General features: G+C 36.2%; 2 protein-coding genes across 2 annotated transcripts; both read right to left on the minus strand.

Annotated features, from left to right (window-relative positions):
* Positions 1-1,006: 1,006 nt before the first annotated feature.
* On the minus strand, positions 1,007-2,393 carry LOC115972217 (iridoid synthase CYC2-like). Its single transcript, XM_031092429.1, has one exon. It carries the CDS (start codon positions 2,265-2,267, stop codon positions 1,128-1,130), a length of 1,140 nt encoding a protein of 379 aa, XP_030948289.1. The 5' UTR covers positions 2,268-2,393; the 3' UTR covers positions 1,007-1,127.
* A 19,929-nt stretch (positions 2,394-22,322) lies between these two features.
* Positions 22,323-25,226, minus strand: LOC115969949. Its single transcript, XM_031089590.1, has 4 exons — positions 25,102-25,226; positions 24,791-24,955; positions 22,999-23,184; positions 22,323-22,579 (listed from the first exon to the last, which is right to left on the minus strand). The coding sequence occupies exons 1-4, from the start codon at positions 25,168-25,170 to the stop codon at positions 22,418-22,420; spliced, it is 582 nt and encodes a 193-aa protein (XP_030945450.1). The 5' UTR covers positions 25,171-25,226; the 3' UTR covers positions 22,323-22,417.
* Between the last annotated feature and the right edge of the window lie 1,130 nt (positions 25,227-26,356).

Below are 26,356 nucleotides of genomic sequence, written 5' to 3' on the forward strand. Positions count from 1 at the left end.
AAGCAACTTAACGTGTAGGAGAGGGGAAAAAAAAAAAAGAAAGAAGAAGAAGAAGAAGAAGAAGAAGAGGATAGTTGGTTGCCGGATTTTGATAGGAGTGTTTGTAGCAAATTTGAATTTTAGTAGTAGTGGTTTAGTGGATGTGAAGTTATTTTGTAGTGGGTTGTTTAAAAGTAAGAAATATAATTTTACTTGATTGTTCTCCAATTTTGTCCAAGTGTAGGGTATTTTGGAAAAAAAAAAAAAAATCTAATCCAAACAGGTGCAGCCCCTTAAATAGTAGTATAGACATCTCACATCCTAAATAACTACCTGGATTTTCAGCTGAACTAACCACCTCTAATTGCAACACCACTAACTACCTTCTAGCAATACTACCCTACAACACATACCACAATACAATGGTACATCCTATAGCTCATGCTACTATACAGTGGTACAAGCCCTCAGCTCAACACAATACAATAGTCCATATACAATACAAGAATATAGGTGCCTAACAATATTCCGGTTCTAAAACTCCTATTATCTCCACCCCTTCTCCCCTCATTTTCTCATTCTCATCTTCATCCATATTCATCTTTTCAAATTATCTCTCGCTTAAGAGAATATCCTTTTAAAAAAAATGAACTATTCACCTAATTAGTTTTCTTTTAGATCTAATTATGCAATTTTTCCTATATATAAAAGCAAAAACTCTACTTATATAGCACGAGCTTTTGCTAAGGATATTGGAATTCTATCTTCTAAGCATAATTAAATAACTTTTAATTTATTCAAGCAATATACCATACGCTTAGTTATGTTGCTCTTAGCCATTTATGTTTTTTATTTTGCAAATACATGTGCATCCTTTTTTTTTTTTTTTTTTTTTTTCTCTCTTTTAGTGATATTTTATTCTAATTACTTATGTCACTCCAAACACGGAAAAATAATTAAAACAATTTTGAAAAAAACATTTAATGCCACACCAAACACAGCATAGTTTATAATATTATATCACAAAATGAGTACATTCAAGAATCTTAATGAAAATGTCTTACAAATTATTTAAAAATAAAATTATAATGTCCTTGTACATCATAAAAAACATCATGTAGTAATAACAAAGTTAGTTGTAATTAACCTTACCTTGAAGGTATAATCTTCATCTTTCTGAGTCTCTCAACCCACATCCCAACACTCTTTAGTGTGTCTGCATACCCAAAAAACCCAAATTCACGACTCTTATTCATGCTACAAACATGTTGAAACCCAAAATGTAAAACATTTTTAATTGCAGCAAAACAACAAATCTCATTCAATTTCGTCTTGTAAAGCCCATATCTTTCCACAATCTCATCCCAAACTTTTCCTTTAGTTTCCATCAACCCCACAAAATCAAACTCTTCAGCCTCATCAAATGGCACAAATTCAACATCAAATATTTCACACAATACTTTCCAAAAGCTCTTCCATGTAAAAACATCACCATTGGTGCAATTAAAGGCTTGGTTTTTAGCCTTATCCGTAACAGCTGCCCATATATGTTGCTTCGCCAGTACACGCGCGTCTGACATGTCACAAAAATGCTCCCACGTGTAACGTGTACCTGGAAACCTAAACGCCATGTTCTCATGTCGGCATATAATTGCATACACGGCCATCGTCAGCAGCGCGTTGTACACGCTTCTTGAAGACGCGCCGGTTATGATAGACGAGTGGTGCACGGAATAGGTCAACGACGACGCGTGTGATGCCATGAGGTCTTCAAGCGCGTAGTAAAAGTTTGGGTATGGAAGGCGGGGCAAGTCTTCAATGAATGGTGGCTCATGAGGGATGAGATGGGCCAAATGGGCTGGATCATGGACTGGGCCCATGTAGTGTTGAGTGCCTGTTTGAAGGGTTATGTGGCTAAGCCGTGAAGCTGGACCTGATTTTAGGACATTGAGCACATTGGTTAGCATGGCTGCATTAACTTTAACATTAGCTTCTTCATTTTCACGTACTTGGATGGCTACCCAAAAGACATGGGTGACCTTGTTAGCTATGTGGGCAAGCTTGTCATGTGTGTCACCGGAGTTTGTGGCGTCGAAGGTGATGTAATTGTCGACAATGGAGGACGGGAACCAGCTCGGCTCGGGGCGCCTAGCCGCGCCATAGACTTGCCATGGGCTACCAAGGGCATTGGGGCTTTTTAAGGCTTCTGCTAAGCTCAAGCCAGCCATGCCTGTTACCCCAACTATTAGTGCTATGTTTGTGACGTTGGGGTGGTTCTCTTGCTCCATTTGTGAGGGAGATTGAGAGCTAGAGATGATTGCAATTTTGAGAGCTGAAAGCAAGAGATAAGTTGCAAATTTCAAAGTATCTTAGGCTGTGCAAATTTCACGTTGCATCTCTCTTATAAAAAACAAAAAAATAATAATAATATAAAATCTAAGTTGCATCTAAAAATTCTTCTAAAAAAACGTTGCATCTAAAAATAAAAAGCTCCTCTCTGTCATGGAAAGGCAATTTCTACATATAAAAAGAGCCAATGAGTTATTGCTACAGTGCTCAATGCTACGGTACTTTGGTTTGTTCAATTCTTTTTTTTTTTTTTTTTTCCAAAATTGATCTACAGTATTTTGGTTGTGTCAATTTCCACTGTTATGCTTGCCTCTGTTGAACTTGCTTATATAATAATAATAAAACAATAACACAACAAATTACCACAATATTTTTTACGATTATTAAAGTGTTAATTCATATAAAATAATAAAATATTATATTGAAAAGTAGAACCAACCACAACTAAAAATAAATGTATTGTGAAGAAAAAAAAAGTGCTACATTTACAATATTTCCATCACAAATCTTAGGTCGTAAATTGTTATTCTAATTTAAACTAACCAATGAAATCACTTTTTCGTCCACTAATAACAACCTACTACTTATGATTTATAACGAAAATATCGTGAACATAGTATTTCTCTTGTGAAAATATTAAGACATCTTGTTTTCGTCACAATATTTTCTAGTGTCAGTTCTTTACAAATTAAGTACAATATAACAAAGTTATAAAGGTATTATGAAAATGTTATGCCATTCTTTGTGTTTTTAGAATTATTTTTTTATTAGTCAATTTTCGTTGAGCCAAAATTCATTATTTCACGTACAGTTTTCTTGGGTTAAATTTTTGTATATTTTGTTTTGTATTTCTTTTTTCTTTATGCACCATTTTAAGTAAAAACACATAAAATTAGGATTGAAATATTTTTCATCCTTGTTAGGGGTAGTGCACAATTTCTCCTTAAACTTTAAAATCAAGCAGCCTCATTAATATTTTGAAAAGAGCAAATATGTCATATTTTTATTCTCTCAATGAAACTATAATGAAAACTTATAATTCTTAAAATATTTCATTGTGTAGTAGCTAAAATACTCCTACTAAATTTTAATATCTCAAAAATTTTCTTTACGTATTTTGTGTTTTAGATGGTAGTAATGCTTAGAAAGTTGGAATGGTAATATAAGGTGTTTTTTTTTTTTTGATAAGTATAAGGTGTTTTATTTGTTAACTAGAGAACATTGATTTTCTAGGTTTAAATTTTCAAACTTATAATTTATCTAATGAAAAATTTGATGACACATGCCTTTTGTTGCATATTTTTTCTTTCCTAAAATGGATGTTCATAAAAACTAATTAAGCTAAAGATTGCACCTAAATTCATGTAAAATGATAAAGAAGAAAGTATGGAATTTATTTATTTATTTTTTTATAGTGTATGGTTTAAGGAATTTTGATGAAGAGTTTCAATGGTAGCATATGACATCATTCATTGCAAAAATTTAAATATTGTGACAAAATTTTAGCAAAACTCAGTTGCTTATTGTTGGAAAATAATGATATTCGTTGTCATTTTCAAAAGTTTTTAATGAGTAGATATTGCTGTGGGGCCCAATAATTTAAGGGCCAAGCCCAGTTGCTCCTGGAAGATCCGAAGGCCCAATCCGAGGAGAGCTATGGCCCAAGCTCTACAATACAGAGCCCAAAACAGTTTTTGGGAGGCAGCCGAGGACAGTTTAGTCCTCGGCAGATCCAGAATCCCATCGGAATACAGGGGCAAAACGGGTATAGGGACGAATTTGTAAGGAGATCCAAAATATCTTGGGGAAGTTATCCTTACTACCCTTCCAGATAAGACCCAGCGCCTGACAGAGCCGTACCCTGCAGCTTTATCAAACCATCCCTAACCATTCCAGGATTGGACTGATGGGACAAATGTCAGTTTTTGTAAAGATTGACCCTACACGTGGACGAAGGACAACGAATGCAAGCTAGTATAAAATAAGAAAGTAAGTAAATCTGAGGGGGAGCCCATCCCACCTCAAAAAGAGAGAGACTACATGGGGGAGAACCTCTCAACGACTCCGGACTTCACTGAAGGAAGTCCGTCGTTGGGTAACCGGGATAAGGCCTCAATGGTCCTCGGATCAACTCCGAGGAGACCCATGCCATAGGGCGCGACACCTTAGGGCTTAAATGTTCAAGCCCAACTCTTTTTTTTTTTACATGAATTCCTCTAAAGCCATGACCGGGCATCGCCCCTTGACCAGCGGCTAGCTTTTCAAGCCCACTCTCTACAAATCATATTGTGAGGGACCTTTATTGTGTGAGCCCAAAAATGTTAGTGGGCCGCAAAGGAATCGTGTCATTACAATTGGCGCCGTCTGTGGGAAAGCTTGCGCACTGGCGCAGGTGGCGGTGGAATCAACTCACGCGCTAAGCAGAAATTTCTGGGTTCTCCTCCATCTCCGGCGACATATAGTTGTTGCTCCGACGTAAGCTTCTGCTAGGGGCTACGCCTCGCAGTGCTAAGGGCGCGGGCGTCTCTAGGGGCTTCTAGCCTCAGGCCAACTTTCCCCGCCCTGGTGTAGGGGCTCGTGGTCGAAAAATAAAACAAGTACATCAAAAGATCATAAGTTTTGGACAGAACCAAGGCCTTGCATGGTCTTCGGACTCAAGCCTATGGGGAAACCAAGTACATCAAAAGATCATAAGTTTTGGACAGAACCAAGGCCTTGCATGGTCCTCGGACTCAAACCTATAGGGAAACCAAGTACATAAAAAGATTGTAAGTTTTGGACAGAACCAAGGCCTTGCATGGTCCTCGGACTCAAGCCTATGGGGAAACCAAGTACAAGAAAAGATCGTAAGTTTTGGACAGAACCAAGGCCTTGCATGGTCCTCGGACTCAAGCCTATGGGGAAACCAAGTACAAGAAAAGATCGTAAGTTTTGGACAGAACCAAGGCCTTGCATGGTCCTCGGACTCAAGCCTATGGGGAAACTAAGTACATAAAAAGATCGTAAGTTTTGGACAGAACCAAGGCCTTGCATGGTCCTCGGACTTAAGCCTATGGGGAAACCAAGTACAAAAAAAGATCGTAAGTTTTGGACAGAACCAAGGCCTTGCATGGTCCTCGGACTCAAGCCTATGGGGAAACCAAGTACATAAAAAGATCGTAAGTTTTGGACAGAACCAAGGCCTTGCATGGTCCTCGGACTCAAGCCTATGGGGAAACCAAGTACAAAAAAAGATCGTAAGTTTTGGACAGAACCAAGGCCTTGCATGGTCCTCGGACTCAAGCCTATGGGGAAACCAAGTACTAAAAAGATCGTAAGTTTTGGACAGAACCAAGGCCTTGCATGGTCCTCGGACTCAAGCCTATGGGGAAACCAAGTACAAAAAAGATCGTAAGTTTTGGACAGAACCAAGGCCTTGCAACTCAAATGGGAAACCAAGTACAAAAAAGATCTTGCATGGTCCTCGGACTCAAGCCTATGGGGAAACCAAGTACAAAAAAAGATCGTAAGTTTTGGACAGAACCAGGCCCTGCATGGTCCTCGGACTCAAGCCTATGGGGAAACCAAGTACAAAAAAAGATCGTAAGTTTTGGACAGAACCAAGGCCTTGCATGGTCCTGGGACTCAAGCCTATGGGGAAACCAAGTACATAAAAAGATCGTAAGTTTTGGACAGAACCAAGGCCTTGCATGGTCCTCGGACTCAAGCCTATGGGGAAACCAAGTACAAAAAAAGATCGTAAGTTTTGGACAGAACCAAGGCCTTGCATGGTCCTCGGACTCAAGCCTATGGGGAAACCAAGTACATAAAAAGATCGTAAGTTTTGGACAGAACCAAGGCCTTGCATGGTCCTCGGACTCAAGCCTATGGGGAAACCAAGTACATAAAAAGATCGTAAGTTTTGGACAGAACCAAGGCCTTGCATGGTCCTCGGACTCAAGCCTATGGGGAAACCAAGTACATAAAAAGATCGTAAGTTTTGGACAGAACCAAGGCCTTGCATGGTCCTCGGACTCAAGCCTATGGGGAAACCAAGTACAAAAAAAGATCGTAAGTTTTGGACAGAACCAAGGCCTTGCATGGTCCTCGGACTCAAGCCTATGGGGAAACCAAGTACATAAAAAGATCGTAAGTTTTGGACAGAACCAAGGCCTTGCATGGTCCTCGGACTCAAGCCTATGGGGAAACCAAGTACAAAAAAAGATCGTAAGTTTTGGACAGAACCAAGGCCTTGCATGGTCCTCGGACTCAAGCCTATGGGGAAACCAAGTACAAAAAAAGATCGTAAGTTTTGGACAGAACCAAGGCCTTGCATGGTCCTCGGACTCAAGCCTATGGGGAAACCAAGTACATAAAAAGATCGTAAGTTTTGGACAGAACCAAGGCCTTGCATGGTCCTCGGACTCAAGCCTATGGGGAAACCAAGTACAAAAAAAGATCGTAAGTTTTGGACAGAACCAAGGCCTTGCATGGTCCTCGGACTCAAGCCTATGGGGAAACCAAGTACAAAAAAGATCGTAAGTTTTGGACAGAACCCAAGGCCTAAACCATCGTAACAAAAAAAGACTCAAACCTATGGGGAAACCAAGTACAAAAAAAGATCGTAAGTTTTGGACAGAACCAAGGCCTTGCATGGTCCTCGGACTCAAGCCTATGGGGAAACCAAGTACAAAAAGATCGTAAGTTTTGGACAGAACCAAGGCCTTGCATGGTCCTCGGACTCAAGCCTATGGGGAAACCAAGTACATAAAAAGATCATAAACCTCAAGATCCATTCGAAGAGAACTTCTCGTTAACAGTTGGGTCAATCCCTTAATTGCACGGGTTCCCCGGTCTACCCTTGGATCCCCCGTGCCAAAGGGAATGATGCGATACGGTACAGCATATTACCCAAAAGCACAAAGTCCTTCACTACTCAACTACCGTCTCGGACGAATTGTTTAGAGTTTATCGTTCTCGGGAATTGGTCTAACGTGCATCGCGTAGCACTCAACAGCTATCTCGGTTAGTTCCATGAATTTAATCTATTGAGGATTACCATTGTTATACTTGATAATATTTGCGAGTTTAAACTAATAAGGATTTGTGTTAAAGTATTCTTCTGCCCAGAATATTGTTAAAGGCAGGCTTAGATTTAATATTCAGGCCCAAAGTGGTTGTTGCAAAAAAGTATGTATAAAGAAATAAACACATGTTTTATTAAGACAAAAGAACAGTACAATGTACAACAAAAGCTGAAACAAGCTTACATTAGAGTTAACTGCGTAAGCAAAAGAAAAGTACAAAAGAGTGAAGATGATGCCGAGGAGATATCTCAGAGGAGAGGTTGGCTACTGTTCCAAGATGTCGTCTAAGGAAACTATTCCTCGACGCTTCTACATGCCCATAACTCAGGCAGCCAAAGAACCTGACCTCAGGCTAACACCATCTACAGAAAAGATGCAGGGAGCCGGAAGTTGGGAAGCCCCCGCAGAAATTTGCCTGCTACAAGGCAAACGGCGCTGATGGCGGAAATTCCTTCTTCAGACATACCAAAAATCTGGCATGACCAGAACCTGCTTCGGATTTTGACTAAAAGAGGGAGAAACATCCTTTCCCCTCTCTTGAACTGAAATATTCTCTTGAGTCTACGCCTCCTTGGCCCGTACCTCACTATCTAGAGTCTCAGGAAGACACGGCGCTTTTGTGGCGGAGAAAGCTCCTTTGCCCCAATCCTCGCCTCAAACATGATGTACTAGGAGAGGAGACTGAAGAATTTGTGCGAAGGCAAAGCAACTCTCTCTCCTATTTATTTAAAAGATGAGGTGATGGCATTTAATTCACGCAGCGTCCCAAGGAACGCTACAGACAAAATGTCTCCGACTCGATTTCCAATACCGTCTGCAACCCTGAGATTAAAGGAGCCTCGTGAAGGCGCACCTCGAACACTAGGACGCCAAAAAGTACCGCGTGACCAAAGACTATGGAAATGCCTCTAAATCTGTGGGCCTAATAAATTCGCGGCCCAGGCCCGTTTTGCATGGAAGCCCACGGACTATGACCCACACCAAGGAACAACCTTTGCCGAGGATAACTTCCTGCTCGGTAGCTTATGAGACACCTGAGAAAAGAGCATAAAGTTTTGGACAGAACCAAGGTCTTGTATGGTCCTCGGACTCAAGCCTATGGGGAAACCAAGTACAAGAATTATTATTATTACAAGTTTTGGACAGAACCAAGGTCTTGTATGGTCCTCGGACTCAAGCCTATGAGGAAACCAAGTACAAGAATTATTATTATTACAAGTTTTGGACAGAACCAAGGCCTTGTATGGTCCTCGGACTCAAGCCTATGGGAAAACCAAGTACAAGAATTATTATTATTATTACGAGTTCTGGACAGAATCAAGGCCTTGCATGGTCCTCGGACCCAAGCCAAGGGGGAAATCAACTGCTTGGATAAGAAAAGGTTTGGATTTCATAAGGTGGGCTACTTGATAAAAATGTCAGATCACTTGACCCACGGCTTAAACACCATAAAAGGTTAAGGACAACAAATTGTAAGGAAGGTGGTGGAACGCCCCAGTATTCAATGGCCTAAGAGGGCTGTTCATTTAGTGGGTAGTATGTTTTCAAATGGTTATTCCTCACACGGCATCAAGCCTTCGTTTCTCTCCTCGGCTAGCAGGGGGTAAGTATTACTTTTTACTGGTCTGCCCTATTATGCCGAGCACTTCTATTAAAATTATGGCAACATCTTTTTATTATTAAGTATTTTGGTCTTAGTCGTCATTGATTTAGATGCGATATTATTGAGCCGAGCAGCACTTGTAAATTTATGAAAACAAAGAGACAGAACATGCAAAGTGAAATAGAAACAACTTTTATTAATATGAAAAATTATTACAATGTACAAAAAGAGGCTTCAACAAGCCTATACAAAAGAGGGGCTGCCGAAGCAGCACTAACATCCACAGTACAGATAAGCAAACGGTCAAGCGCCTTTTAAACTTGTCTTCAAAGTCTCTCCAATCTCTACCTCATTGTTGCTCATACTAAGAGAAGAACTCACTTAAAAAAAAAAAAGAGAATGAAGAAGAAGGAAATAGTAAGGAAGAAATCAATGAAGAAGATGGAGGAGATGAATGAAGAAGATGGAGGACATAAGTAAGAGAAGGAGGAGAAGAAGAGGGGGAGAGATGAAAAGACAAAGAGAGGAGCAAAAGAGGGAGAAGGACAGCACCAGGGCGGAACTGGTGCTGGGAAGACTATAAGAGGAAGACGGAGGAGGGCACCAGTGAGCAAAGAGAGGGAGAGGCAGAAGCACTTCGCCCCTGCCTCAGTCCTGACTCCTAACACACTGGTGCCATGTTAGGTACGCTCGTGAGGAGCCGAGTGATGCTGATATTGGGTGTTCTCGACTCAGTCACGCCGAGAATTCGACGTGACGAGCCCTTGTTTCGGATTTTGGCTGAAAGAGAGGCGGGACAGATCTTAAGTCTGCGCCACCCTTGCCCTGATCGAGCCATTTCAAGCTTTATCAGAACATGGTGTTTTGAGGAGGGGCATGGTTCCTTCATCGTTCGTTATGGTAGGCGTATACTGATATGGTGTATAACAAACGGGCTAAGCAGACGCTAAAGGAGGCTACGGGTTTCAGATCTCAGAAGGAAGGAGAGGAGTCTGCACGAAAGTGATGACTTCCTGCTTGCCTTCTTATAGGAAAGGCAAAACGGAGGGTATTAAATGCATTCAAGTTTCCCAAAAGAATTTGAAGAAAAAAGAGGCATCCGTTCCATTTCCCCACCTTATCAGATGAGCCGCCGGACATAAATGAGCCTCGTAAAGGGGATTCATTAAGGGTACGTCTGGGACAGCCAAGCGACAGGAGTAGATCACGAGCAGATTAAACGGAATCCCTTGAAAACCGGCTAACTTCTTGGACAGGTGGAAAACCGCTCACATAAATGCGGGACTGAACTAAACAAGCCATATTAAGGGCCCGGGTTTGCCAAAACCCTCATTTCCAACCCGGAAGTCGGATAGAAGGATTTTGAAGGGCTATTGTGGGGCCCAATAATTTAAGGGCCAAGCCCAGTTGCTCCTGGAAGATCCAAAGGCCCAATCCGAGGAGAGCTGTGGCCCAAACTCTACAATACAGAGCCCAAAACAGTTTTTGGGAGGCAGCCGATGACAGTTTAGTTCTCGGCAGATCTAGAATCCCATCGGAATACAGGGGCAAAACTGGTATAGGGACGAATTTGTAAGGAGATCCAAAATATCTTGGGGAAGTTATCCTTACTACCCTTCCAGATAAGACCCAGCGCCTGACAGAGCCTTACCCTGCAGCTTTATCAAACCATCCCCAACAATTCCGGGATTGGACTGATGGGACAAATGTCAGTTTTTGTAAAGATTGACCCTACACGTGGACGAAGGACAACGAATGCAAGCTAGTATAAAATAAGAAAGTAAGTAAATCTGAGGGGGAGCCCATCCCACCTCAAAAAGAGAGAGACTACATGGGGAAGAACCTCTCAACGACTCCGGACTTCACTGAAGAAAGTCCGTCATTGGGTAACCGGGATAAGGCCTCAATGGTCCTCGGATCAACTCCGAGGAGACCCATGCCATAGGGCGCGACACCTTAGGGCTTAAATGTTCAAGCCCAACTCCTTTTTTTACATGAATTCCTCTAAAGCCATGACCGGGCATCGCCCCTTGACCAGCGGCTAGCTTTTCAAGCCCACTTTCTACAAATCATATTGTGAGGGACCTTTATTGTGTGAGCCCAAAAATGTTAGTGGGCCGCAAAGGAATCGTGTCCTTACAGTCAATATTACAAAAAAAATAAAGGAGACAATAATAAATTAAAGAGTATTTATATATATTTTTTTGAAATGAAAGAGGACCATCACCTAAAATTTTCTCAATATTTTAAAATTTTAACATTAAATAGAGGAGAAGGGGGCATTTTTGGAAAATTGAGAGGGGCCATGGCCCCCCAGCCCCCCTCCCTCCGCCTATGGAGATGAGCTAGTTGTGGCTACTAAGAAGCACTAAATACTTTTAAGAACATTCACATCTAGTTTTGCCAAATTTTACAATAAAAAGTCATTTAAAAAAAAAAAGAAAAAAAAGCTAAACACATTATCGTACCCTTCATTTTGCAAAACATCATTCTAAAACATTCTAATAATTGGTTCCCCCAACCCCCCCCCCCCCCACCCCTTTTTTCTTTCTCACAATGCCCCAGTACAACAAACTGAAATCCTATTAAAAGCTTAAAATATTTTTCCCTACTCCTCCCAATGCCTAATATTGATGACCCAACAACACCCACACGGAATCAGATTAGCGACCAGACCACCCACCTCACAGCTGTGACCTCGACGATGCCAATCGGTCACTGTAGTGACCTTGAGTGCTGGCAACACCTGATGCAAGTGGCTTCCCATGACCAAAGAGAGAGAGAGAGAGAGAGAGAGAGAGAGAGAGAGAGAGAGAGAGAGAGAGAGAGAGAGAGAGAGAGAGAGAGAGAGTAAAAAAGAGAGAATTATATACAAAAAGCTAAACTCTTCAGCATTGTTGCTAAGCACGATAACTTTTATCATAATTTTTAACAATAATACAGAGGCGGGTATGGAGTTTGTGTGTGTGTTATCTAGTTACACTACTTATCAGTTTGACTTCAAAAATGATTTGCAGAGTTGGACGTGAGTACTCTTTTACTGGGTTGAAATTACTTGAGTTTAACTTAGCTAAAAGTTTTTTAAGTGTTTTTAAACAAAGTTAAAAAAGTTTTTCACAGGCAAAGCCAGATTATTTTCTTGGGAGGGCCAATGTGTAAAAGTCAAGATATATTTTTTAGGCGAAAAACACATTTTCGTCCCTACATTTTCACGCGATTTCCACTTTGGTCTCTAAATTTTCTTTTTTACCGCTTTTAGTCCCTATTTAGAAAAACGTCTTCTATTTTAGTCCTTTTCGTCAGTGCCGTTAGGGCACTGACCTACGTGGCAAAACGGAATTATTAAAATAATAATAAAAAATTTTATTTTGTCATTAAAAAATGCCAAGTCAGCATTTAAATTTTAAAAAATAATTTATTAATTTTAATTAAATAAAAAAATAAAAAACCGAAATAAAAATAAAAAATCACATTAATTGAGATTGAAGTATGTCTTGAGCAAGAACAACAAGAACACAAACTCAGATCTAAGAACACAAAATTAAAATCCAAAAATCACAAACCCAATAAATAAGAACATCAAATTAAACCTGAACAAGGAATTAAACATGAAAACAAACACAAAACACAAACCCAAAAAATTAAAATAAAACCAGCACAAACCCAAAAAATTAAAATAAAACCAGCCTTCCCAACGATCCCTCTCCATCTTCTCCCTCTGCATTTCCGGCACTTCCCCGCTCTCCACCATCGAATCTCTTAACCCACGCGTCGTCATCCTCTCCGGCGGACCCCACTCCGTCCACACCCCCGATTCCCCTTCGTTTCTGCCTGAATTCCCCAAATGGGCCGAGGCCAATGGTATCGTGGTTTTGGGGATTTGTTATGGGCTGCAGCTCATTGTTCAGAGGCTTGACGGCGAGGTCAGGGTCGGAGAGAAGCAGGAGTACGGGAGGATGGAGATTGGGTCGCTCAAGTCTCTCTCAGGTCAGTGGTGTGGATCTGGGTTTGTAGGTTGTGGGTTTGTGAGTTTTGCTGATCTGGGTTTGTGGATTTGTGGTGGATTGGTGCATTGATCTGTGGCGGATTTGTGGGTTCGTGAGATTTGTTGATCTGGGTTTGTGGGTTTTTGGCGGATTGGTACACTGCTCTGTGGCGAATTTGTGGGTTATGATTCAAAGGCTGGGTTTGAGAGAATGGTGGGATTTGGAGGATGGTGGAGATCGGTGGGTTTTCAAGTTGGATTTGATTTTGTGTTTCGATGGATTGGTGGGTTTCCAACTTGGAGATTGGTGTTGATTTTGTGAACAAAGAGGATGCAGGTCTTTTGATTTTAATGGGTGTATGTTGGGTTAAAATTTTTGAATATGCAGATCTGTTTCTGGGTTTGATTGTTGGTGTATGTTGATTTCTGGGTTTTCAATTTTGGTGGGTGTATGTTGATTTCTGGATTTTGGTTGGTGTATGTTGATTATTGTTTGATCTAAGTTCTGAATTTCGATTTGTTTGGTTACAAAGAACGTATTGGAAAGGCAAAGAAAAGAAAAGACAAGAAACTAGGAATTAATTTACTAAAAACATGAAGAATATGAACGGTAAGAAAACGAAGAACACAAAGATGATCTTCCAACAAAATAATGAAAAGAAAAGAAAATTTTATGTTAATTATTAATTATTATTTAAATAATTAAATAATAACTAAAATTTTATTTTATTTTAAAATGCTGATGTGGCATATAAAAATGCCACTTAATCGCCACATCAACGCCACATCAGCTAATAAGGTGTTCCGTCTGCCACCTAGGATTTTGCTCTAACGGCACTGACGGAAAGGACTAAAATAGAAGACGTTTTTCTAAATAGGGACTAAAAGCGGTAAAAAAAAACTTAGAGATCAAAGTGGGAATCGCGTGAAAATGTAGGGACTAATGGGCTTTTCGCCTATTTTTTATTTTTCAAAGAAATTGAAAAGAGGGGGGGGGGGATTTTTTCACCCCCCCACCCTTAGCCAGTGATCACATTTGTATACGTACTACAACTTAATGATCAAGTTTTAATAATGCCTAAAGTCAAACTAAAGTGAAAACCTATATCCCAACTTGCAATTTTATACCAACTTTAGAGCATTTGCATCAATTCCTGCAATAAATTATGTCTATTTTAGCATAAGAACGTACATTTTTTATTTTATATACTCACTTTACAAAACATCTCACATCAGATTATTTATTTTATATTACATTTCATTTAAAGATTGATTTTTTTTAATTGTTTCTCTTCCTTCACACACAACAATCATTATTCACTATCTTTTTTCATCCTCAAGATACATAGAAAAAAAAAAAAAAAAAAAAAAACTAAATGTAAAATAAATAGTGTCAGTGTAAATTTACACGATTACTGTAGCAAACTTATAAATTTACACAATTTAACGCGAACTGATTTGTTATCTTTAAGTAAAACTGTGTAAATTCTACACATTTTTCTATTATAAACGTACTGATGTGAATACTCTTAGTATATTAGATTTCTTTGTAGATAAGGTACATGTTATTACTTGTTAAGTCATGGGTATAGTCATATGGACTAATACCCACCAATTATTATCCCCCCATCCCAACTTCACATCAATTATAGTTTGAGCAAAGAAATTTATAGTGCGAGCATGCCAGATTGAACTCAAGAAAATTTCAGTGACTTGATCGGAAAACAAACTAATTAAATAAGCTGTGAGAATGAGGGCTAAAACCCCTTAACGTGATTGGTATCTATTACCTTGAAAATTCTTCCCTTTTTCCTTTTGAATAGATTGCTTTGAAAACTCCATTACCTTGAAAAAAGAAATTTAGGTTGCTCTAAATGAGTGAACATGAGCTTGTATCAACTTATATGACCACTTGATAGTTGTCAGAGAGGTCATTTAATTTAGTCACGCGTGCATCGCATGTAGCAACAATTATTTCATTTTCATGACTAATATATGAAGCTGACCGATCTTCTTAGACTAACTGCATATCCCCTTTTGATTCAGCAGAAAAACTACATCCCCTTTTGTTTTTATCGATCAAATTATATACGAGTTGGTCTGGCCTTTGATTTTACTCCAATTATTGGGACTTGAGATGAGAGGGTCATAAATTTGACCTAATCTAGTATCAGTTGCCGACATGTCTAGCATGGGGTTTGGCTTACCTCCAGTGTTTTTTTAGTTAGAGGTTTCCTTTTATTTGGAATATACAATGATAAGTGGTAGTGAGTTTTAATTTCCACATTTTATCTAGTTAGTGAGTGATATGACAGTTTTTCATTAAAATAAAAGGAGATTCCAATTAAAAAAAGTACTGAAAGTAAACTAAACCCTCTAACATATAGTTACAGCTAAAAACCAACATGGAAAAGCATTGGATGGTGTAGTTATGACAAAAGCAAACTGAAATAATGTAAGGGAAAAACAATAGGACAAGAAAAGGACCTTGTAAGTGACCTTTGGGTATGAGCTGATGAATAGCTAAAAGACGGCTTAATTAAGCTGTTCTTAAGCTGAGTTTGGTAGTTGGTGTATTTTGTTTTAAACTCTAATCCAAGAGTGAAGAGTCAAACCTTGGATTATAGGCTTAACCCGCGTGAACGTGAACGTAGCGATGGTGCTTCTACAGTTTTTTTTTTTTTTTTTTTGACTCCCTGGAAATCAGAAATGCAGAAGCCAATTTTTCTTTTCTTTTTTTCCAAACAATGATCAGAAATTGATATACGAAAATCTTACTGCTGCGCTATCTTATTTTTTTGTCTAAATATATATATATATATATTTTTTTTTCTAGAAACAAACACACGTAAAGAAGAGAGAGTGGATGAGATTATAATATATAAAGGTACCTTAAATTTTGTTATTATTTAGGGCTATCAAATTTTATGATCGAGGTTTTATGGATGCAAAACAAGGATACATCACCTTTCACTCGGTGGTTGATTGTTTGAAAAAATTGTCCCAGATAACCAAATTAACTATTTATTGTATAAAACTAAAATTATACCGGGTTGATTTTTCGGGGTATTTGAATAATGTTAATCATGGTGTGGAAAATGACTACAATCTAATTCCAGGAATCATTGAGTGATATTCATTGGTTGAAACTTGAAACTATTAATTAAAGTAATTATTAGGAAGTTGCGAACGAGCTAAATTGACTGATCCATGATATTGACTATACATATGATTTTGTTTTTTGAGTTTCCACCACTCGTATATTGTGTATTGTGTAAGATAGCAAGCAAGATCCGGGAGAAATAAAAGTCTAAACTCCTAGGTGGATTTTAAGCATTGATAAATAGGGCAGCCGTCAGTGCCCAATGCCCAATATAATGATGATTATTATAGTTTCCAACCTACGGCATAATTATTTACGTTTTCTTTTCAATTGTTTTGATAATTAATTAGGAAGTTTCTTTTTCTTGTCTTATGTGGTTTTTTTTTTTTTTTTTTTTGGATTGAAAATTGATGAGATAACAACCACAATAGGGAAAGTCAACACGTAATGCATCCAACAACAATATATACACACACATTTATGACTAATAAAATTATTTTACTATGATATAATCAAAGATAGATTTATTTTATTTTATTTTATTTATCATATAAGATTAGAAGAAATATTGTTTGGGAAAGAAGGTAGAAAAATATGAAGAATAGAAAATGTAATAAGAATGAAAAACCTTTAAATGCATATTTTGGATTCATGCGATTTTTCATGACAAAACTCTCTCTCTCTCTCTCTCTCTCAACACAACAACATCAGCAAATGAGAGCATGAAGGATGTTTTCCTTATGTGATCCCCATCTAGTCCAAATCCTCATCAACTGATTGATTACATCATTTACAATAAACTAATGTGATCCTAATAATAGCTAGGATCGACCCCACAAAACGTGGCTGCACAGTTAATCTTGAGATTTCAAGTGTATCTTGCTACCGACTCTTTGTCAATCCACAAATTGTTCAAAATCCTTTTTAATTAAGCTAAAATTGTTTTGTTTTTCCTCTAAAAATTAAAACCCTTGATATCATACCTCATATATCAATCTTGATGCATTTCTCATATCAAGGGGCATGCCTCCAAAACTAGGCAAGTATTTTATTTATATTGCATTGCATAACATTACCAAGGGGTAGTCAAGAAAAGAAATCGACTGCAATCAGGCATTGTGGAACGCATAAGACTTTCTCTATGTGTAATCAAACCCCTGATTCTGAGTTCCTGGTTTGAGGCACAATTTGGCATACTAAAGTTAGAGTAAATAAACTTCAAAAAAATCAAATTTAAATTCAAGGTATCAATCACACCTTAAGGAAATTCTGATGATTGGTGATGACTTCATACACTCTACACACAGTCAAACACTTAAAGCACAAGTAGTGCAAGCAATACAATTCCAAACACTACGAGTAGGTTGGGATGGGCTGGATTCGATGATCAGCAAAGACCATAGTAGGGGGAGAGTTCAAACACAATTAGAATAAATCGAATTAGGAACATCATATGATCAGTGATATGGATAAGGGATACTCCACCTTCTATTGCCCAGTCTATTCTCATTAATGTAAATTCTTCTCTTTTTATTTTTTTTAAAATTTTTTTACAGCAATAAAAAAAATACATATAGTTTTTCCTCAATTAAAAAAAAAAAAAAAAACTTACTACATGTATATTTTTGTCATAGCATAAATACAATTTGGTCGATCACATACTCTCATGCCACATATAATCACTTTAATGCATCGTCATCACGCACTTCAAATATCTAAAATATGTCATTTATCACATTGTTATGTCACGTGTTGTGTCATATCATATCAGCATTTATGATATATGTATATATATTTTAATAGTAAAAAATATGAATCATACAATGTATCATAAGGTAAAAGACGAGAAATTCAACAAAGAGGAAATTGGAGGGATATTTGGTAATGTACACTGAATATTCTCCACACAAAACAATTTTCTTTGAGAGAGCTGGAGCTTGCGTGGTTCACTTTTCTAAAAGGTAGGCGTCCACATCACTCCACGACTATTCCAGCTATACAAACCATTCAGTTTCTGTATTTATCCATAGCTTACATGTTAATCTTTTCTAATCTTTCCCCCTAATTTAAATTCCATAGTTGAAATGGTCAAGTATTTCACAAGAAAACAAAGGAATATTACACTTTTTTCCGTGGACGTGAAGCATCCAACAGGCCCTGTTAGCCACCATTGCCCATGACATCTTGTTCCCTCTTATTATTTTAATTCCTGCCTTTTGGTATTTGTGGCTCATGTCCACACCTTTTCCTTGACTCCCTAATTTTTTTTTAATAAAAAAACGTAGCAAACAACATATTGTATTGGTGCAACCATTTTATGTTCCATTATGATGTTGAAGTTTTCTTAGTCCTCAATTTGTGGGGTTGATGATTCCCACCAATATTTTAAAAATTATTCCATTGCAAGTCGTCATTATACTTTATAATTGTTTTATAGGTAGCTTGAGTCGTACGAGAGGCTCCACCATTTTTTTTTTTAATTCATTAGTTGGTAAATAGATAAAATTTTAACAAACATTTTATATATATATATATATATATATATAATCATGCCAAAACATCAATTAGTTTTTAATGTAGGCAAGGTTCCAATAATTCTAGATCTTTTATTCATCGATAAAATTTTTTATTAATTGAGCTAACTGAAATTAATAGTTAATGAAGAGGGATTTGAATCTTAAACGTTTTTATTAAAAATATCACGAAAGACCAAATAGGATATTGTTTCGCTCCTTTATTATTATATAAATGCGCTTACAATGTATAGTGTTACTTAAAAAAAAAAAAAAAAAAGAGAATACAAATTTAGCATATATGCATCGGCCATGGAAGCAATTTATAGAGTAGCATAGAAAGCTAAGAAAGCACCTCATGTGGGGCTGAAGAGAGAAGGGGGTTCAAAAAAAAAAAAAAAAAAACAGCCTCCTTATTTATTATTATTTGTTTTGTTTTGAGAAACAACCTAAACCTTTGATAATTAATACTATTTGTCCCTTATACCAAATTAGTATTGGACCCCTTAGGTAGTTTGTTTTTATCCTAATTTTGACGGTCTCTATGATTGCAATTATTAAAGAGAAATTCGATTTATAATCTTAATGTTTTGCAAATGATTAACATCTGCTCTTACTCTCAAAAAAAAAAAAAACTGCTCTTACTTTTCTTCTTTAGTCAAAACGTTGAGGATAGCTTTATTAATTTCAATAAAAAAAAATTGTTATTAAACACGTAATAATCTAAAATAGAATTTCCTTACAAAGTTATATGGTTTTGTTAATTGAAAAAAAAAAAAAAAAAACCTTATGCCAAAGTTTTACTGAGACGCAATGATAAATGTTTTTTTTTCAAAAATGAATAGTAATGTTTAAGAAAATATCCTTTTAAAAAAATTAAATAATACATAAATACATTAACATCTATAGTTTTTAATTTAAAATTTTGCTTTTTGTAACTTGTTATCTTATTGTAGATACTTCATTTTATAATTTGCATTTAACCTCACACGGAGGGCAAAAGGATGATTTCACATCCCATTCGTAAGACTACAATTTTGGCCATTTGATTTCCAATTACTTCATTTAATATAAATTTGAAATAATAATGACCAAAATGATAGATCACAGGCCTTAATTAATTGTGCCATTAAATTAAAAGATATCACAAATTTAAGTTTTAATGGTTAAGATGCATGTACATAATTCAAGATCGACCACATGTAATTATGAATAATTAATTTTGATGGGTCCAATTTGGGCTCAATCTAAATTCAATTACGTCTAATTATCCTACTAGTCAAGTCCATAAATCAATGTAGAGTTGCATTTATATAATTTAATATGGTTAGTAATCAATTATTAATTTCTTAAATAATAGTAATAATTATCCATTTATTAGACCAAATTAATGATAATTAGTTGATCTTGATTCTTGAGGTCCACTTGGATCCTTGCTCCACCTGCCACTGGGCGCTAGGTCTTCCAAAATTTCAAATCTCTCTCTCTCTCTCTCTCTCTTAAGGTCCGTTTGGTTGGAGGAGTGGAAAAGTGGAAGAATAGAAAATGGTGGGAGGATGGAATAGTAGGAGGATAAAAACTATTTTATTTTCTCTCATTTTTGTTTGATTGGAAGTGGAAAAGTGGAGGGACGGAAAAAATGAGTTTGAATAAATTTACTCACATACCCTTGTTAAAGAATGATGTCCAATTAAAAAAAAAAAGTGACAAATAACCACAAAAAAAGAACAATCACCCAAATTTATTAAAAATATAAAAAACATGTCCCAAAAAAAAATCACGTTGAGTTAAAAAAAAAAAAAAAAATTGTCACGCCCAAACCCTAGAAAAAAAAGAATAGAAAAAAAAGAAAAAGAGCAATGATATTGCCTAGAAGAGGGGGAAAAAAAGGCACACCTAGCCTAGAAAATCAAAAAAAAAAAAAAGTGGCAATGTTGCCCAGGAAAAAAAAAAAAAAAGCAACAAGGCAACGTTACTGCCTAGGGAGAAGAAAAAAAAAATAAAAATAAAGGCAACTTGAAGAAATGGGACATTTTTGTCAATCAAGAAAAAATTTATCTACAATAAGTCTTTTCTCCATTTTGGGAGAAAACATTTTGGTGGGTCTGGGGAAAAAACACCTGAGTCTCACCATTTATTTTTCTTCCTACTTACCCAACTAAACACACTCAAAAAAAGTTTTCCTTCCCATTTTCTCTCCAAAGTTTTCCATCCACTCTGTTTCACCTTCAAAGAAATACACCCTTATCGATCCCAGCTTTAATGCATTCCCCCCCTTTTAGAATCTTCCCCCTCCACTATGAAAAGGCTAGGCAAAACCATTCCAAAGCACTCTCCTCTTTCTAAAATTTTAAGGGAAGTAGAAAAAGTTTGTCGTGCCTTGGTCTTCTTAGGTATTGAGTGAGTTCTTTTCTACCCATCTCTTAGAATTCTCTCTCTCTTTTTTTTTTCTTTTTTTTTTTTTTTTAAATTTTTTACAGTTAGATTGATATGTTGGCTAGTCTTCTTTAAAGAATATGTTTGTTTGTGTGATTGTGATAAAAATTAGGATCAAAGTATGCTAGGTCATTAGTTTATTCTTCGAATATTCTTGGTTGTTCTTTGAATCTTTTTGGTTATATTTCACATATTCATGCATACACTAGGTTGTGATCTTAGTTTGTGTTAACCTATGAAATAACATGTTAGATCGAGGGTAACACAAATCACACACAATCACCATGTTATTTGTTCAAGTTCAATGATACGCTAAAACTCAGGAATGACACCTATTATAGTCACACACATTTAATTTCAAGCAAGATAACATGGTGTGTTTACTTTCAAGCAATAACATGCAATTGATTGATGACATGTTTGGTCTTATGGCTGATGTGACATGATCTTTGGCCAACATAGCCTATGAGACAAGTTTCACCGTGCAAGGTGGACACCAAACCCATTTCGACCTTGTAATTTATCTTTTGAACTTAAATTAAAGGTTGTAGATTAGTTCTTTTCAATTTAGTTTTATCTTTGTAGAATGTAAATAAGACGCAAAGTTATGGACTTTTTCTTTTATAGATTGTATTTAAGATCAAATCCATGTATATTTTTTTTATTTACTTTAATAAGGATGTATTTTTTTTTTAATTATTCAATATATATATTTCAATTATAGTTTTCTTATTTTTTATAATTAATAAAATAAGTGGCGACTCTATTATAAAACTCTCAATCTAGGAGAAAAATATAAAAATTCGAACTGCCATTTTGAGGAGCACAAACATTACTCCCCTCATTCATGTGGGCTTGACCCACCTAGAATAAGTGGGCCGGGGCATGGTCTCTTTAATTGTCAAGTAATGAGTTGAAAAAAATAACTTCGAATTGGTTTGAAGTCAAAATTTTTCTTATAGAATACTATACTCCCCATCTTACAATATAATGGATCATACTAATTAAATTCATGATATGATCTACTATTTATATGAAAGGAGGGAGAATTCATTTATGATGCTCTTGAAATATTTTATAATTCCCCTACCCTAAAAATAAAAAATAAAAAGACGGGACTAAAAAGACAATTCTGGCTTCTGGAATTTGACCCCTGCTAAGCATGACAATGTCCAACTATGAATTTGCATTCTTATTTGTTTGCTAGCTGCTGTAAACAGTGGATGTTTAAAATAAGAGTTTTACAATAACTCATTCCAGCCAGCCATAAGGCAAAAAAAAAAAAAAAAAAAAAAAAAAAACAGGGACGATTATTGAGGTTTCAGTCACCAAATATTTCATTAGATAAACATAGATAAGTAAAAGAAATAGATACTCCTAGAATTAGCATCCCAACATTTTTAAGCGTGGCCAATTTGGAGATATTCCCTTCTTCTGGCTTTTGCATGTTTTCTCATCCTTAGTGTTAGTGGGCCTACTGTTCCCAATATGCTGCTTAGGAAGACTTGCATGCTTCAAAATTTTTGGCACTCTATGAGGTTTTCCCTGCACCAATAACAAGTAATTGTTCAAGTTGCGATTAAAATGCCATTCATTTACTTCAATTGTGTAGGTTATAGAACTTGCAAAACTAAGGAGTAGATAAGGCTTCTTTTTCTCTTTCTTTCTTCTTCTTTCTTATTTTTTTAACAGTAAATGAGGAATTTGAATTAAATTCTCCTCTCGTAAAAATTAATAAAAAAAAAAAAGATTATTAGGTTATAAGACTCTAAACCTAAATAATTTCGGTATGAACTAAAATGCGGCAAAAAGCTGTGAAAGTAACACGTACATGTATATAAACACAAGCAGTTTATGTCTCAAGAGACTATGAGTTTCTAAATTTGTCCCTTCGCAGTTCATATAAATTGATCATAATCAGCAGTTAATGTATATGGTACGTGAAGAATAATCAATATTTTTACCTGAATTTCACGCCGATAGAAACCGACGTTGGATATGAGTCTCTCTCCATGAATGTGATTGTTGAAAGTTGGGAGTGAGTTAGGTGGTTCCCCCTTGCACCCTTGGCTAGAAGTGTAGCCAGGTGTTAGTGTTGATGCGAGTGATGAAGAGCTTGATGTATTGCTAGATTGTTTCTCTAAGCATAGCTGAAGTGGAACAGATTAGTTATCAATATAACCACCACTCTAATTGCTTAATGAAAACTGAAAGCAGCCCAAAAAAATATATATATGCTATTACAAATCGTTGTTATATGGGATTTAAGTGATAACTAGAATGCCTAGAGGTAATGACATCTTTTCTAGTGTTTTGTATCTGCATTAATTCAAACCTCGAATTTTTACCTAACTACAGTCTATATAACTATGGATGTATACCATAGTTTACAAACATGAGTTGACTATTAATGTTTGGCATATCCTTTAAAATTTCTTATCGTCATAACAATTTGTCTTTTTTGGTGAGTGCGAAAATTAATTTTGATATACTATAATGCTTGTAAGGTTAATTATGAGCACATTTTTAGGATAAACTAAGGAGGGGCGTAACCAGGATTTTTAACTTGGGGGCCGAGTTATAGTATTTATACAATAGTCATAATTCATAAATATGTTGAATACAAAGTTATCAACTCTAATATATCCATAAATTGTCTAATTCACTATAGACATACATAATATCCAAAATATATATATATTGCATGACGATAATCTTTCATAGAATAAAATTAATCTATTATCATCAAATTATGAATTCTCAATGTTGCTACAGGCATCTTAAATTCAGCCACCATCATCAAATCATTAAAGAAGAACATTTTGCATTTAAACAAAAAAAAAAAAAAAAACATTTGTTACTACAAGTGTCCTAAATTTTAAATTACTGATATCTTTAACATGACTCAAGAATTAACCTAAAAAGAACCTTAATTTTTTTTCTCAATTACATAGATGTTACTCACATTAAAGAAAAACAAATTCCACTATTATTTTAAGCAACATCCACTTTATCATTCATATTATTTATTTTAAAAATATTTTAATGAATTATCCCCCAACACAAACCCACATCCTCACACACTTCCAAGTTCACTACTCTACTATAGCAGCAATGAGATGGAAAAAAAAAGGGGATAGATTTGTTTTTACTAGCTGTGAGGGTTTTTAGTTTTGTGTGACTGTGTTGAGATGAGTTTTGTTTTGTTAATATTAACTAAACAATGAGGCTGGCAGCAATATTGAGGAGAAAAAGGCAAAAGGCACGTAGCTTGAGAATGAGAATGAAGAGGAAAATGTAAAAGCTTTGTTTTGAAAATGGCTAACATTTATTCTATTTGTAGAGAGTAGTTCATTGCTCACTAGATTAATTACAAGTCTTTGGATAATTGGGGAGCTCAACTATTCTTTTATTTGAGGAGGAGTTTTACTTATTAGACAAAGTTTAAGTCTTTTGAATAAATGGGAGGCCCGGTTATAATTTTTTGAGGGGGCCCATATATTTTTGCTATATATGCTGTTGAGAAAATTTAAAATTTTGGGGGGGGGGGGGGGGGCCAGGGAGCAACATGGCTCTGCCCCTGATGTATAGTCTATTAACTCATCACAAGACGAGCAAAGTTGTGCCGTAGATTTATTCATAACTAAAATGTTATGCCGTATATAATTATTCTTCAAAACCAAATCTCAACGCAAAATGTGTAAGTATACATTGTGAATATCTACTCTTGAGTGAAATAGATGAAAGCAAATTTACCTGAAAAAGCCTATGTTCAAGTGCTGCCACCCTATCCAACAGTGGCCCTTTAGAGTCAGCCTCCTTCACTGCCAAATCCACTGGTACGCATTGTCTCTCGAGTCCTAGGGCCAAACTATTTCTATCCCATGTTTGTAAGTTTTGTTTTCTTTCTAAATATTTCATCTGTCACATATATACCCCAAAAGTTATATGTTAAAGAATGACAAAGAAAAAAGGACAAGAATTCTCATATAAAGAGGTATATTATATGATATTATTCTATAAAATTAAGAAAAATTAAGGGGAAAAAAGAGAGAAGAGAAACTCACAAGGAAATCCAAACGATCCAACCTAGAAGCAAGAGGCATGGAGAAGTAAGATTGTCTTCCACCTTCCATTTGCTGAGAAAGTCAGATATTTAGAGCTTTTCACTCTTAAACAGTTTCATGTGGACTGCTATGATTCTGTGAATTGTGTACACCTCACAAGTCATTAGTGGTTTGTTACATTGCGTGGCAAACAACCCAACATTGTAGTCCTAACAAAATAAAGAGTAATATTAGGCGCACAACATCAACGTTTATCCCGAATCTAATAAAAATAAAAACCCAACTGTATCAGTCAAAGCTATGCATGCATCTATTTTTTATACGACCATGCATGTAATCCTCAACATAAAGTTCTTGTATTCTTTAAGAGTTTGATTTTTGTTATATTGTCTGTTGGTCTTATATCTTAGGGTTCCGTTTCTTTTCTATAATCAAAATGCCAAAATAAATTGAAAATCAATTTGTTTGGAAATATATATTTTGTCCCTGTCTTCCAACTTCCATTGTAAGGGCACTTCCCCTAGTTCGAAGGATTTAGCGAACGACCCTCCACAATCATTCCTTGCCAGAAGATAGCTTGATTTTGTAATTAGGACAAAATTTGTCTAAAAAAAGTAACTTTTAATATGAAAAATTAACAATATCAACAGTAATACACAAAAAACATAATGACGAGTAATATCTCTAGAGTCCCTTTTTGCTTTTTACTATTTTGTGAACATCTAGGATCTATCCCTTAACCAATGCGAATAGATCTCTTGACATTTAAGTATTTAACCATCCAAGATAAAACTATAAGTCTGTAAGGTCTTGTTGTCTTCCATTGTAAATAGCAATTTCTCAATCAGGGGTGTACACTGTACACATGTGGAGCGGTTTTTGGCCTATTTGTTCATCAAATTACAATTTACAAGGTGTGATTTTGCTCAATTTTTCACCACAACACACTTTGAAGGGTCTCAGTGGCTGAATTAGTTCAGTGCGGTCTAAATTGGAGTGTTTGGTTGAATAGTTGGGTGCTACGTAGGGCTCTCTCTCTCTCTCTCATGGCCAGTTTGGAATATACATACTCATGTTTTGAATACCAATTTGAACTAGTTCAATTTGTCTATTGAAATGAAATATTTCGGTGCCGGCCTATTTCAACGTATCGTTTCAAGGTTATTATTAAAGTTATATACCTAATTCAACATTTCATGATATTATACCATATCAAATTATTAATTCAAAATCAAATAATGTATATTCTTAATAC

This window comes from Quercus lobata, chromosome 12 (assembly GCF_001633185.2).
Source record: "Quercus lobata isolate SW786 chromosome 12, ValleyOak3.0 Primary Assembly, whole genome shotgun sequence".
Taxonomy (NCBI): Eukaryota; Viridiplantae; Streptophyta; class Magnoliopsida; order Fagales; family Fagaceae; genus Quercus; species Quercus lobata.

Bases quoted from the DNA above. Each gene is read 5' to 3' on its own strand.
- LOC115972217 (XM_031092429.1), bottom strand. From the start codon at position 2,267: ATGGAGCAAGAGAACCACCCCAACGTCACAAACATAGCACTAATAGTT.
- LOC115969949 (XM_031089590.1), bottom strand. From the start codon at position 25,170: ATGGAAGGTGGAAGACAATCTTACTTCTCCATGCCTCTTGCTTCTAGG. The intron at 24,956-25,101 runs GTGAGTTTCTCT...TATATGTGACAG, and splicing joins TGGATCGTTTGGATTTCCTT to ATGAAATATTTAGAAAGAAA. The intron at 23,185-24,790 runs GTAAATTTGCTT...GTTCCACTTCAG, and splicing joins TTGAACATAGGCTTTTTCAG to CTATGCTTAGAGAAACAATC.